This window comes from Ammospiza nelsoni, chromosome 1 (assembly GCF_027579445.1).
Source record: "Ammospiza nelsoni isolate bAmmNel1 chromosome 1, bAmmNel1.pri, whole genome shotgun sequence".
NCBI lineage: Eukaryota > Metazoa > Chordata > Aves > Passeriformes > Passerellidae > Ammospiza > Ammospiza nelsoni.
Genome location: NC_080633.1, coordinates 9,981,268 through 9,997,347, shown reverse-complemented (window position 1 = coordinate 9,997,347; position 16,080 = coordinate 9,981,268). Strand labels below are relative to the sequence as shown.

The following is a 16,080-nucleotide window of genomic DNA, read 5'->3' as shown; positions in this document are numbered from 1 at the left end:
TTCTCAGAGATGGAGAAGTGCTGTGGTCACAGACTTGAGACCACATTGATGGTAAGCTGCTATTTAAAGCTACACAATTTAAGTCCTGTCTATTTGTATGTGAGGGCCACTGAGCCTGGGCCTCCAGGAGGCAGTGCCAGGGACCCTCTCTTCTCCTTGGTGGCATCACCTCACATGGAAGACCCTCAGGTCCTCAGCCCCTTCTGCTGAGATACATCAGACTCTCCCAGGAGAAAAGCTCCTGTCACAGCAAAACCAGAAGTTGTACCTACCCTTCAAATCAACAGGACATAAATGGGATGCTCTTCACACTGACTTTAAGGAGAGTGAGTCACAGAGCAAGGGGCAAGGTGTCACTGAGGATTAAGAGCTGGTTATGAGATAGAAGAGAAAGATTTGTCATGAGCTGCTGCTCCTCAGCGTGTACAGAGATTAGTGGTACCCCATCGGCAAATTGTCTCTGTTAGGAAGAACTATGGAGGATTTAGAAAAATTCCAGATGGATTTAAATACATTGAGGGATTAAGGAATACAGTGGTAGATGAGATTCAGCTGGAATAAGTGTGACAGAATAATAGACATTAATAAAAATAATACTTTGGAGAAAAAAAAAAAAGAAAAAGCAAAGGTATTCTTTAAACTCCTCATAGTGTGTGCTCTGAGGCTGTGGAAAATCTGAAGAAAAGATTTGTTGTATCTCTATACATGAATCCTGCGCTTCATATGATGGCACATATTTTCAGACCTGAAAATCTAAAAGAAAGCATGCAAATCCTGAATGCAGCGGCCCATTTCCCAACATTTCTAAAACACAAAGTAGTGTAATACATATTGCAGGGAGATGGAATATGAGTAAACAAAGGTAGTATAGAAAGTAATCTTACCCCCCTAAAGAGTTGCAGCTGGGTTAATTGTTAAAGATTAGGAGCAGGCCTGATGTTAACAGGCCACAGCTGTAGCCAACAAGAAGAGTGTTATAAAAGAGTGGATGGGTTGGTTGAGGGAACTGGAGTCAGTTGGCTGCTGTGGGGACAAGGAAGAGTCAGTGCCTGGAGGAGCTGCCTATGAGAAACATCAAGGAGGTGTGAAACTCCAGCAATATGGAACCCTTGCAATGTAATGACAACAGAACTCTTGCAATATAGTGGCAACAACAGATCACTGAGGTCAAGAGCTCAGGAGGAGATCTTTTTTAGAAGAGGGATTTTTCTAACTTTTAAGCAGATACATGATCACATTAACTAATTGTTTCTAGAATTATAACCATAATCTTATTTATTTTCAGAAGGAATACTCTTGCTGCAGGGTATAAAGCGAGAGGAATTCACTTCTGATATCTGTCTGTTCTTGGGACTAGGCCTATAGTGCACATGTTACACATGGAAAGGGCTTGACTGATACTCTTTTTAAACACAAGGTTCACGTGTTTCATGAAGATCATGTAAGGAAAATGTGGCACCGTTCCTGACCTCTGGAGTCAGAGAAAGAATCAGTTAGTGATTCTTTCGTGTATAATATTCTCATTTATTTGGTCAGGTGTTCCTAGTACTCCAGGGATAGAATATCTGTATTTTGCTACTTTTTGACTGGGTTTTGGGCAAGTGCCTGAATAATGGCAATTTCATAGATACCCTTTCACCATTTAAGTTTTCTCTCAGGGAACTGAGGAAATACTATTTTTTGAATGCTATTACCAAATAACTCTCTTTGGGTCTTTCAGTCTTTCTTTCTTGATTGTTAGTGCTGTAAATACAACAATGCCCAAGCCAAATAAAAAGAAAACAGAAGAACTAATGTTCATTAGAAACTAAAGTTTATTGTCTCTCCAAGCACTGTTTTTCCCAGGATAGATGGATTTTTAGGTAGTCCTTACTGAGGTGGATGCCAGCTGATCACTTCTTACCCTCCCTCAGAATTTTTACAGAATTATCTTGGACTTTATTTCTTAACACTTGCTTTTGGGCTATCTTGTATTTAGTGCTAGTTTTAGAAAATCAGGCAATAGCATGTTCAAGGTGGTCTAAAAAACCTCCAGTCTTGTGCTGGTGGCTGCTGCTGAGAGCTGACTCAGGGTCTGGGGTGAGCATGTACTGCTGGGAATGTGTTTCCTTCAGCTTGACTCTTCTCACTCCTTCTTAATCCCAGCAGCAGGAACTAGAAATTGCTTTTCTGCTCTTTATCCTTTTGTCCTGACTGCTTTTAGCAGGCAGAGCAGTCATGGCTGGTGTGCAGCAGCCCCTTGCCCATGACAGGCAGTGCCCAGGTCCTGGCATTCCAGATCCTCCACTTTTCCTTGCCAAGCAGTGCACTGAGAGGGGAGGTAGGATGGGAAAGAAATCAAGCCTGACACTGGCCCATGAAAGTGGGTGATTAAAAATGCAGGAGTCACCTGTTTCAACATTCCCCCTCTTTAATATTTAATATTTTGTATTCATTAGAGCAAGTAATAAGCAAATAGACAGTTCCTAGCACACCTGTAAGACATTTTACTGAAGCTCTGAAATACTTCCACACATGTCAGAGTTTCATCACTCAGCCTCAGCTCCATGACATGCTCTTTTCCAGGCATGGAGGAAGGATGGCAGCTTGGCTGGAGCTGGCCAGGCTGCCCCTTCCTGCTTCCCACCAGCAGGGATTTTGCCTGCACCAGTCAAAGTCCATACTGCTGCCAAATGGTGTTAGCAGCCAGAGAAAACTGGTTCTCAACATTATTCATCCTAAAGACAGACTCCTTATTTGACTCTCTAATGCATTCCATATGGTATTCCAGACTCATATTTCTGAACTTTGATTTTTCTTTTTTTAGGTTTATCTTTTTATCTACAGTACTAAGGAGACTGTGCTGCATATTAAGAAAGTGATACCATTATAGCCTGTTGCTCTCTCAGTGACAGGAAGCTGATTTGATGTCAATCAAAACAAAGAGAAATGGCCAGGTGGAACTTCTTTAAGTAATTGTTTTAAACTTTTAAATTCATCTTTCTTAAAATTCAGTATTTAAAAAGACTAGAGGGGAAAAAAATTACTCTCAGTAATTTTACTATGTAAAAATTACTCTCAGTTCTCAGATCACTACTAAAAATATCTTCAGTGTGAAAAACATTCCTATTTGTGTCCACTAAGAGAATGATTGTTCAAAAATCTTAAATATAAAAACTCAGAATAAATATAGTGGTAGGCAGGACCAACAAAATTATGTCTTTCAGATCAAAACTCAGATTAGCTCCTATAGTAAAGTACCACCACAAGAAGCCATAATCTTTGGTGAACTCATCCAGGCAAGTCTTCTGGTTAGACTATTTTTTTGCTAACAAGTGAACCTGTGGAGTAAAGAACCAAATGAGAAAGAATCTTAGAATTCTAACCCAACACTTTGGCCTGCAGGGCATAATCTGTGTGCAGCTCTCATTGTTTAATAAAAGCTGATTACTGAAATTAAATTCTTCAACAGATTTCATCCATTCAGCTTCTGTTTTCAAGAGCTTTGGATATGTGCTTTGTTACCCATGTGTTTAATATCTTTTCCCTTTAAGGCACATTTCTAGGTGTAAAGCTGAAATGTGGTTATTTCAGAATTTAGAGTGAAAGCCAGACTGACTCATTTAGGTACCAACCTGCTGGATAATGCTGCACATATTCCCCAGGGATGTCATCCACTTCATTTCACATCACTGAACTTCTTGAGAGACAGGTGAAGACATACCCACACGGGGAGGTTAGACACCTTCTTTCCTCCACTGATTAGAAGAGACCTTTGAAGACTCCGGAAGACAGCCCAGACTGCAAAACATCTCCCTGTTTCACTGAGACATGCCAAACAAGTAAGATGTTCAGGGATCCAGTGTGCCTAGTGCTGCTCTGCTGACAGGCACTGGGTCTAGCATCTTCTGTCTGTCTTCTGCTTATTACTGTGGGGCTTGGAAGATGAAGCAGGAGATGGAAGAGACCTTACTGAAGCTGGTCTGGGCAGTTTAAACTTCCACATGCTGGAAGAGTGCTCTGTGTACCAGAAATGCGAGGTAACACTGTCCATCATCCTCTTGATGGCCCAGTGGTTTGTCTTCAGGCCCAAAAGCATCAGAGAAGGACAAATAATGCACAGAAGAGGACCTTAGTCTTGCAGCACTCAGAAGTAAGGAAGACTGCTGGTCTAAACAGTTTTTTGAGCATGTGTGAATTGAAAATGGTTTTAAAGTCAGCATGTCTGAATAAAATGTCTCCTTCCCAATAGTCCTAGATGCTGGTTTCAAGCTCTGCTTCATTTTCTGATTAAGATGTGTATTAAATACTATTCAAGCTGAGCTCAGGTGTAGCCAAACTTCTGAATATTCTCCGTGGGAGATAAATGACAGTGTCCGTGCCACTGTGTTCGAGTTTGGACAGCAAAAGAGGCTGGATGTGAGTGGCATTTACCTGCCCTGAAAATACACTTACTGCTGGGAGGATACTGTAGTTAAGCATTCAGGCAACTTTGAGTCTGCAGGGAAATGCCTTGCAATTTTATTGTAGTGCTCATCACTCTTGAAAATGGGCAAACTGGCCATCATTGCCTGTGTTCTGATCTAAGCAAATTTTAGGTGTATTGAACCCTACCTTTCTTGAGATTTTACGGGGGATTAGACTGACATTTAGGTTTAAAGAGTGCAATTCCCAATGTCAGGCCCATTTCTGTACTGTATATTATTCTTCATTTTTGCAGAAAATGATTCAATTGAATTAATCTGACAGGGCTGACTGGATGTCCATCACAGTGCTGCATTACAATTTCTAAACAGAGTATTGGAAGGGCACTAGGTACAGTCTGGTAAAGACAATACATAATTTGAATAACTGCACTAGGGGAGCATTTCAGAGTTCAATAAGTGGGTTTCCAATGGCACTTGGCAATTGGGAGGAGGAAGGGCAAGTGAGAGCAACTGCTTGTGAGACTGACATAACCTCAGCATAACACTGAGCTACATGTTGTTCTCCTTGGGCTGAGAGCAGGCTTGGCAAACACCAGCAATCAAGCCATCTGTATAACTGCATCAGATTTCTTGCTACCAAAATGGTTCAATTTATGGGATTGTTTTGACAGGCATGTTGGGAAATACAGAACATATAGTTTTCATCATTGTTTACTTCTGTTTTTGCTCTTGTTCCCTTTGACATTGCCCACTGGCTCATATTAGAGTTTGAGCTCCATTTAGCTCAGCATGCAGAGCTGGCCGTGCTGCCAGTGTCCCCACAGAACTCCTCCTGTGCCTTCATTTACATGCTTCCTTTTTGTTCTTTAACCAGAAGGGGAAACTTTGAGCCTTGAATGCATAAATCATTAGGTCCAGGTCAAAAATAGGGCATTATTCAAAATGTTTGTTCTTGCTCAGCAGATTTGTACTTAATCTTGGGAATTTCTTGAAAACGTGGAATCCGTTTGTAACATTGTTCAGAGAATTGGAGCATGAAGCTAAACTGGTTATGAGATGAGCATCCAATATTCAGCACTACTTTTCTGTTAAAGTTGTCTAACTGGCCATTCATGAAGCAAGTCTGGTCCATTAGACTGGTCTCCTACTCTAATTGCCCACAGCAGGACTTTAGCAAGACTTCCAGCTCACCAGTGAGGCAGAGCTTAACTTCACTGGGATCAAGGTGCTCCAAAGATGCTCTAAATCAGCAAGATGTGCTCTAAAATCAGTCAGAGGCCCTGTGCTAACATAGTTTGGAACAAAACCTTTGGTAGGGGAATAAGTGAAGTTTTTAAGTTAATTTTCAGGTGGCATAGTATTTGCTACTACATCTCCTTCATATTTGGTAGGGAGTGGTATATAGATCCAATAGTGTTGGTGCCTCTGCTGTTAGATCCAGAATGGATGCAAGTCAAATAATAACATTGTCTTTTATATAACAATGCCAGGCAGATGACAAGGAAATTTGGTGTAATTGCCTTCATTTTATGGACAGTGGAATTGCAGATCAGGAGGATGCCTTGACTGGGGTAACTTGATAGACCTCTCCCAGATGAAGACATATTCTGTTCCTCATTAGTTACTTGTTTAGCTACAGGTATTCTCTCATTTATGTATAAAACCACTGAAGACAGTGGGATCGTTTAGACAGACTAAAAATAATAATAATTTTTAAAAAAAGGCTAACATTACTATACATTTTTATCTGGAACTGAGGAGAAACTCACTTAATGGGATTGTTCCAAGTTGTGCTAACTTCCTGGGAGCAGATTTTAAAAATTACTTCTCATCACTGCATTTTTCTTGTAAATTGAAAAGTTAAATCTTAATAGTCAATAGCAGAGGAAGATTATCATTCAGTGTTCTATTATTTAAATTACCTCTGTAAGTGGATTGTTCCTTAAAATATTTCTGTTTTCAGCTTTCTCACTGGGAGGGACCTAGACACTGGAAGATACAAAATCTTATTTTCACCAGACAATCTAATTTTCTGGTATTCAATGTCCAGTACACTTTGTGGAGACACTTTGACAATTACATAAAGTTGGGTTTCCAAATCCACTCCTGAGCATTTAAATGGATTGCACTGATTTTCAGAAGTGCTCAGCTGCTCGCATTAAAGTTAAGAGATATTTATTCCTGTGCTTTCATTTCAGACTCATCGCTCAATAAAACAGCTTTATAGGCTAGATCCTGCCTTTTTTGATTTGGTGGTTTGGTTTGGGTTTTTGAGGTTTTTTTGTGTGTTAGACAAAACTCCGTATGAACTTAGAGGGAGCTGATTGGCTCAGGATTATTTTAGGTTAATCTAGTAGATCTCAATTGGATGATTTTTTTTTTTACATGATTAAAATGGATTCAGAAGTTTTCACAACTATGTCATGATGTTAAATCATGAAATCAGTCTTGAACTGAGCTGGGGAGTCATTTCATCTGGAGGGATAATACAGTACTACCATATAATATTGTCTGTTTTTAGCAGAGGTATAAGCCATATTCTCCAGAAGGTATAACGGTGCAAGAGCCCTGCCCCGAAAAGTGAGATCAAACAAAAACAGTAGTGAAATATTTTGCAGATGACACTCTGAAAGACTTTGAAACTATATCTATCAATCTATGTATCTTAAAAAACCCCAAAGGAAATATTTATATTTCGTTCCCCACTTATTTATTCATTGTCATTAGTGTGTCAAAGTTATTCTACCAATAATATGAGATAGAAATTGGCATCTGAGTGAGCCAGAGTTCTAGTCCTGATGCAGTAGGGTCTGAATCTATCAACTAAAAAAATAACAATTAGGGTAGCACTTACAGGTAGAGATGTTTTAGAAGATAAAGCAATGGAAGGAAGTACATTATACATGAATTTTATATACCTTCTGACTCTCTTTTCATCTTCCAAGAGAGCTGGAGATGGAAACTTAAAAAGGACCTCAAAAGAATTATTTTAAACAGTGAGATGTATCACATTTTCTTTTAGCTGCTGTTATTACAGTTACCTTGAAAGAAGGTGCAAAAGAGAAATCTACAGCAAATGGAATGACAGCAAAGGTAGGAAACCCAAAGTAAGCACTGTCTCAAGATGTCAGTTGGCAACATCTATATCATCTGTAAAAAGGTGCTTTGCCATCCAACAGTTGACTCTTCTTAAGGCCAAAATCTAGCCTGAAGGTGATCAGAAACCTTCAAGGCAATAAAAAAAAGTAATGGTAAAATCAGATCATAGAATCATAGGATATCCTGAGTGGGAAGGGACCCATGAGGATCCCAGAAGTCCAATTCCTGCACCTGCACAGGACACCCCAAAAATCACACCATGTGCCCAAGGATATTGTCCAAACACTTCTTGAGCTCTGCTGAGAGTGCTGTGACCTGGGAGCCTGTTCCAGTGGCCATCCAGCAGGGTGTTGAAGGCACTGCAGAAACCATTTGTTTTCCTGGACATAGAAAGGGTTCCTCAGGAGAGCTTGGAAAATGTAAATAGCATCCATGAGAGGTCCTTTTTGTGCTTTTGTTTTTTTACCAGCTCATGCTTTGTATCTCTGAGGCATATCTAAATTGTGATTTCTCTCTTAAGGATTCACTGCTACTGATGTTCTGAACTACCTTATCACACACTCCTGGAAGAAAATGCTTTGAATTGGACCTGCCTTGGCCCTGGAATGTGTGGGGCCACAGCCCAGGGATTCCCTCTGTGCTGTACTGCACTGCTTGGAGTGCCAGCAAGGCCCAGCACCAAAGGAGTTCCCAGATCCCCCACTGGGAACTGCACTGACCATTTTTACAGATCAGATAAAGCAGTGTGAACACTACCCACAAGTTTTCTCCAAGTCTTTGGCCTTGATAAAATATTTCAGTTGTCAGGGTTGTCTAAAGAGCCTTCTTTCTACTGTTACAACTTCAGTCTAGTGTTTCACTATTTGTGAGACACTTATCTCAACACTTATTTTTGTCTTTCTTTCTTGATTTGCCTAACACTTCCTATTGAATTAATTCCATAGTTGTTGAACCCTCACAGTCAATAGGCAAAACATATTTCTAAGAAAAACACTAGTCTCTAATACAGAAACTGAATTGAGCAGGCTGAACACTAAGGATAATCTGTAAAAGATCACAAATATTATCTGTTGTATTGAGTTCTTGCACTGAGGACGAGTGGAGGGTCATGGTGGGAGAGCAGGTGATGTTTGAAAGATTGTCCTTGTGAAAGCCTGAAGTCAGATGGGTGATGTGGGTGAACAGTGCTGTTACAAGGTCAGTTTGGTTAGCACTGTGCTGGTGGGAATGGTGTGGTTCTCTCCATGCAAACAAAGTTAAAGGCAATCACCATGCAAACCATGCAAGAATAAGCAAAGTGAAACACTAAAAAGAAAAGCTTTAATTGAGCATGGAAAATCATGGCTGGGCATTTTTAGAGAAAGGTTTTGAATATTCTACTGTGCTACAACATAGCTGTCATAGAACTGTAATAAACAGTACCAGATTGTATGTTCCACTGTTGGGAAGTTGGAAAAATTGCATTGGTAAATATCATGGTTGTAATAATTCTTAATGGGAATCCTCAAATGTGACTGTGGGATCAGCAATAGTATTGGTTCCATAGAATACTCATTCTGCAGCTTTCCTGTGCTATTATGAATGATAATTTTTTAGCCTATCAAACTGCATCTGAGTTTGTGAGCCTTTGTCTTTGAGTTTGATATTGCATGAGAGGTACTAAGACTGCTCTTGGATGCTCAGGTTTGCAAAACAATGGCCTTCCTGCACCATTTTCTCACCCATTTCCCCTCCAGCATTATTGCTGGTTTGTAGCATTCAAATGCTCTGATTACACTCCCCATTTACTGCTGCTGCATTGGCTTGATGCACCATATCTTGTTTTTGAAGCTGGGGAATCTTTTTCAGGGCAGTAGGGAGGGGTGAGCTGGGAGTAGGAGGTTGAGGCTCCCTTGGTTTAAAAGCAGCACCAATGGACACAGCAGCCTTGCCTGCATCAGGCTTGCTATTACAGTAAAAGCCCACTTGCTGACACCAATCATTTCTGTAAAATTTAAGCCAGCCTCTTTGGGAGAAAAGATTTAATTAACACATAAACCCCAGAGTAACTATGAAAATCTGCTTTCATAGTGATGAGAATAATCACGTTTCTGTCCACTGTCAGTCCTTGAAATATAACAGTTTTATGAATAATCTATAGTACATTTTTTTTCCTTACACAATCAATCAGATTTTTTTGTTACTTTCACAGAAGAACATTTCTGTCTTAGAAATCTAGAAAATCTCTATATTTATCTGGTGCCTAGAGGGGCTACCTCTGGTTGTGTGACAGGAGGTCTCCTGAGCATTTTGGGCTAGTAGCATGAAGGGAGGCTGAGCAATTCCATGCTAACCAAGATCCACATGAGATATCCCATTATTTAAATAGAGGTGCCCTTAGGGCAGTGCATGCAGAAACCAGGGAAAAAAAAATTCACAACCAAAACAGAAAAGCAACGAAAAACAAAATCCAAACCCCCAGTGTTCATTGCAGACAATAAATAAAATAGTGGCAATGAATTACCATGATGTAAAATTCGATAAAAAAGCTTCAACTCTGAGGTAAAAATAGTGACTTTTGAAAAAAGCTTTGAGAAAAATCTTAGTCCAGTTGAAAGTGTCTAATACTACATGCTTTTTTGGCACCTTCTTCTACTTATTTTAAATCCTCAGAGGAACAAATACAGAACCTTTTTTCCTGTGAGTTAATCTCAGGAAAGTTGTTTCTGCTTTACCATGGCATAAGTTAGATATTCTTGTAAGGTATAATTTTTGGTCTTTGGGGCTTTAACAATATTGAGAATAAATCTATGATCACAATTTAGATAGAGAATGTTGTCTCTGTTGTTTTCACTGGACACTGTTATATCATTTCTGCATCTTTTTTCTTTCCTAATACTTTTTTATTTGGTTCCACAGTACTGAACAACTAAGCAAGGTAGGATCTGTATATTAGGGATGGAATGCTCTAAATACATCTTTAGAGTTGTATCAGCTCTAATAACCTGAAATTTTTGCAAATTCAAATTTTGCATCTGGATAAGTGCTTTTTAAAATGATAGCAGTCATATTGTGTTAGGCTTGATTGCAACCTGTTTTCTAAATTAAAAAATGTAAATGTGGCATTGACAAAGGTTAAAAAGATTTAAAGGGGTCTCTGTTAGCAGTGAATGCACACACCAAGCTAAATCCTATGTATCTAATCAGTATCCTCTGGACTGTGTGTCTTGCTCCATTGTTTAATTTCAAATCCATAATAATTTTGTATCTTTTCACTGGGCAAAAATTCATTTTAAAATCTAATGACTTTAAAAATATGCTTTTCACTTGTCCATTTGATACCGAGCCTGCAATTTGACTTTCATTGTTTGTTTCCCTCCTTGTCTTGTCAATCCTTTTCTTTCTTTCTGTCCTTTTACTTTATTACATTTTTATTGAGGACTGAGATGAACTGGTAGCTGCATCATGGGCCCATTACACTTCCTAACAATTCCATTTGCACCTTATTGTTTGTCTTATTGCTGGAAAATTCAGGTGATTCATCATGCCTGAAGAAGCACCTGATCCCAATTCCCTTGATATCACGATCACTATGTGACAGGAATACAGTTAGTGGTGGCTTTCAGACTCAAAGAGGCCAAGGTGATAACTCTTTTGGGACCTTTAGCCTCTCAAGTATTGATGAGTTCCATTTTTTTAATGCTCTGTTTTCTTGCTCCCTTTCAACAGCCCCCTGAGTGTGGAAAAGGGCTTGGAGTTAATAAAGGAAGTGGCAGATCTCCTGAAGCTGCAGATGAGTGTCTTCGATGATGTCAAGTATGTACATGGGATTTTCTCCTTTTTTATTTTATTGGATGTCTCATTATTTTTGAATAGTTTGTCTTACAAGGAAATATCTGCTCTTTACTGTCAAAATTAAGGAGAACAGGCAAGAGGGGAAAAAAATATTGATGATCTTTGTAACATTCCCTACACATGGGAACAAATTATTTTGAGAAAATTATAAAGAATTAATTTTTTTTCTTCTTTCATAGGGAAAAAACAATCTGTTTCAAATGCTATACAAATATTACCAACTTTATTTAAGTTTCTAGACAAGGAAAGTATTCTGAAAGGTAGTTTTACCCAGCATTGCCAGGGGGAAAAAAACATCAGAGATGGATAAAACTTGGGTGCCTGGCTTTGAGTCTGGCACATGGCACACTAGGTCATGCTTTTTGGTCAGCTATTATTTAACAAGTCACAGGGAGTTCAGCTATGCTGAGCACTGGTTTTCCTCCTATGATTCATCCTGATGAATGCTCTGCATGTTAATGTCATGAACTAGGAGGTTATGATCTGCCATGTCTAGTAAAGAGTTTTAGATTGAGGTTTTTCTGAAGGCATTTTGGAAGAAACAAGTACTTCACAAAACTTCATCCTCTCTGTATAAAACACAAGGAGTTTGATGTAAAGGTAATTGAAAAGAAGGGTCAGCTGTGGGAGGGTTTTGTGAAAGGAAGTCACATTTTGGGCACACAGGAAATACCTGATGTCTGGGTAGCTGAAGTGCAGCATCTCTCTCAGCCCCACCTGCTGCCATCAACTAGTGTTTGATTTTCATTTACAGAATGGAATTAATTGTTTAATACTCTTTTTAAAACCATAGACTGATAATGCTTTGTCTTTAGTGGAAGTGTTTATTCTTGATTGTAAAAACCAATAAAATTGTACCCCTTCTATAACTATATTTGGATGGAGAAATGGACTACTGGTGAGAAAATTTTTTCAGAAACCTGGAAAATACCAGGCATATTGGCTTTAGTTATTGAGAAGGATAATATTCCATATTTTGTTTGCTTTGATTAATGTCTTTTGCTTGTATTTCATGAATACTGAGTTTATAAATTGAAAAAAAAAAATTATATTCTATTATCTTTCTTGTACGGAGACTTTGTACCCTTGACTTTGGACACTAGCAGATAAAGTCTACTGCACATTTAAAGGAGAAATCCCATGGAAAATTTCTCTGCTGAATCAGGAGGTTCAGCTTCATTAGCTTCATTTATTTACAGTACAAGAGCACTTTCACCTACCTTTCTAATTTTTAATATGAATCCTTTTGGTTATTTTTTATCATTTGATAAATCACAACACTTTGCAGTTGATAGGCTGTAGACTTGTTCTTTAATGATTATGATAAAAATATCCTTCTGGTGGTATAGCCAGCTATGATGGACCTTTCTTTTAATGAGCAGAATTAGCTGCATATTTTGCATTTATTAATATGCAGTCAAATGACTGTACTGAAAATTTTTGTATGGTCAGTACCTTAAAAGTGTGGCATGAATTACAGGAAGTCCAAACAGGACTGGGCATTCTTTCTATCCCTACAATATTTTTATCAGTCTGAGCCTTTTTAAAAATCTATAAATCTGGTAAGGCTTATCCTAAATCTCAAATCAATGAAGAATTCATCCATAATTAATTTATTTTTGTTCAAGAGAATGAGATGCTTTGACTCAGGTTAAACCCATAAAGTGCTAAAGGAAGGTGGAGCTGACCAGTAGGTAAACCAGCAGTAGAAGCTTTAGACAAAGACCTTGCCAAGAAAAGAGTAAACACTTTTTGGATTTGTTATTTTCTTGACATTGCACCACTATCAGTGGAAAACAGTACAAATTTGAATACTCTGCTTAGCTTCTCTGTGGTCTCATGGAGAGGAGTTCCATGAAAAACCTGACGTCATGTCGAAGTCACCACTGACATATCAAGAAATATTTCTCAGGAAATCTGCTTCTTACTTGGGATAAGGCATCATGGGTGATTTATTTTATTTCACTGGCAGCTAAAAGTACCCTTTTTCTTAAAGATTCTTTTTTATTTTTTTTGTAAAAATGGGGAAGTTATGTAGAAAAAACTTTCAGTCAGCCTGGAGAAAGAGGAGTTATAAAAGGGGTGAGAATTTGTCATACTAGCCTCCTTTAACTCTGACCTGAGTATTTGCTTGGTCTGGAATTCTCAATTCTCTCTTTTCTGCCCAAGAATTCACAATGATTAGAAAGTAACAGTGTAGACTTGGACTTGTTAGATAATTGCAAAGATTTCAGAGTAATAACATGTTTATGAGAATCACAGACTAAATTTGAGAGTATAGAGAAAGTCAAATAGGAATAGTGCAATAACTGAGGAGAGAGGGTGAGTTATTTCAAATTTCTTTAAATTCTTTAAATTCTTTAAATTCTCAGTTACCAGTTTATAGTCCTTTTCTCTGGAAAAAAAAAAAAAAAAAACAAACCCAAAAAAACCCCACAAAAAAGGAAACAAAAAAAACCAAAGAGAATTTAAAGGAACTGCTTCACTACTAAATTACTGCTTTTAGTTAGTTTTCTCTGCAAAATATCTTTCCCTCTTGCCTACATTTTTAGTTTTTCCCTGTGCTTTGAAGTTAAGTAAGTGAACAATTGCCATGGATAGGAATCCAACACCCTGTATTAGCTCTTGATTAGCTGGTGCTTGGTAGTAATCAGCTTATTCTATGAAGATAAAATTGTCTTTCACAATCCTGCCAACTTTAAGGATAGACTTCAGTTCACAGGATATCCCCAGGCTTGTCTTCCAGAGCATTCAGTCCATCTCTGCAGCTGATTTGTTGTCAAGTTCACATTGACATAAACTTTGCTCGCCCTGTGAAGCAGATGAGTGGGAATAGATTTAGGGAATTCATAATTAGAAATATTTCAACATTGAAAATAAGATCCAACATGTTAGTTGTCACTTTTGGATACAGCCTGAATCTTTATGGAAGTAATAGTTATGCTTAATATGTTTTGTTAATGGTTATGTAGCTGTCAAATAAATTCCATTATTTCTTATTACATCATTAGAGACCATTAAAAGGATATTAGCATGCTGATGTAATTATGCAAGCAGACGTAAAATTACTATAGTTATGATTTTATAATCTAATTATGGGTGTCCAATGCCCCTGGTGATTGATTGTTGGACTAGTATCAGGGATTGAAGTCAGATGGGTACTTTTGTTTAGGAGGGTTTATATCTATTTTCTTTTAAAAAATATGAATTTGCAATCTGCAACATTGGTTTTCTTCATATAATTGAGTTATTCACATGATATTTTATCAAGAAACATCCAAATATAATAAAATACCAAAATCTCCAAGCTCAACTTTGAAAGTAGAGGAAAGGACACATAATTAATAGTCAAAGTCATTGATTAGTGTGGAAATTATTTAACTTGTTTCTGATGAGAATTCAAATAATTTTTGAATATGTATTTAATGTTCTCATGTTTGGAGTATTTTCTGCCAACATCAACTCTGACCTTAGGAGAATACCTTTGTATGGAAAGAAAACAAATTATTCTGATTTCGTAGTATTTCAGGCCTTATATCCTACCATTCTCAGCCTCCGGTTAAGAGTGAGATTTTCAGCTGAATATTACATTCTCTCTAGACTGATATGGTTTTCCCATTTTGCTATTGAAGATCTTTTGCTCTAGGTGTCTCTTTTTTTCCCATTTTGTTCTGCTTTAGCTTCCCCCACCCATTTATCTTAATGGCAGTTTCCTCATTTTTGCCTTCTGATATACCAAAACTCAGTACTCAAAAACTGAACTTCCAGGAGATGTGCTAACTTGACCAGAATTTCCATTTTCATATATATTTTTTCAGCAGAAAACCTCTAGCAGAGCATTCTTTATTCATTCTATAAAACTACATTAATCTCAATCTGCTGCTGTTGTTTTGAAGTGTAACAATTCACTATATAACCATATAATCTATATATATAATGTTAAGAGTGAGCAGAACACTTAGGCTAAATATGAAATGCTAATATAAATAGATTTTTTTTAAGTTGAAAAGGCTGATTTTGATTATCTAATATAACATCCTGGGTTGCAAAGCCATTTCATTTAACCACTATTCCCCTATCATGAATTGATGGATTTATATTGTGAATCCAAAACTAAGTTAAAAGACCAAATCTTTCATCTTTCAGAGTCTGAATCTCCAACACCCAGGATTCAGGCTGGTTGTTCAGCTTTCCCCTCACAGTGCTCCCTACCCCCACTGGGACTACAGGTGAATTCAGGTTTACTTAAATAGTTCATTATATGAAAAATGAAAAATTCAGGCTAACTGAAGCTATACAAGGAAACCATATGAAGACTTCAGCTGATAAATATCTTTCGAATTTTGTAGCAGACACAGCAATGTGATTTCACATTTTGAAAAGAAAATACTATAAATTTGAAGTAATAACTCATTTCAAAATTTAACTAAGCTTGACTTATTTAGGTGATGAGAATAAACAAAAAATTGACTTTGGACTGAACTCAAGCCATTTTCTTGTTTTGTTTTGTTCAGGTGGCCAATCTTTTGAATAACACTAATTATGATAGACTTCTGAAATATTGAATCACATCTATATATTTTTCTATAGCTAAATGTTTCCTTTCATGAGCAGAAAAGAAATCCTCAGTTAATGAGTAACTCTTCAATGTTTCATTTTATTTTCATTGTTCAATGTGTGACTTCAGGTTTTATTTATTGCACTTCATTCAAATTCTGCTTTTTGAGGTCAGAAACCCCAT

General features: G+C 37.7%; 1 protein-coding gene across 2 annotated transcripts in view; it reads left to right on the top strand.

The window, feature by feature from the left end:
- PTPRN2 (protein tyrosine phosphatase receptor type N2) overlaps positions 1-16,080 on the top strand; it is a 634,307-nt gene that overhangs the window by 259,879 nt on the left and 358,348 nt on the right. For both annotated transcript variants that reach the window (XM_059465860.1, XM_059465851.1), the window contains exon 10: positions 11,214-11,300. In XM_059465860.1, coding sequence (XP_059321843.1) covers positions 11,214-11,300 — 87 coding nt within the window. The remainder of the gene's footprint in view (positions 1-11,213; positions 11,301-16,080) is intronic.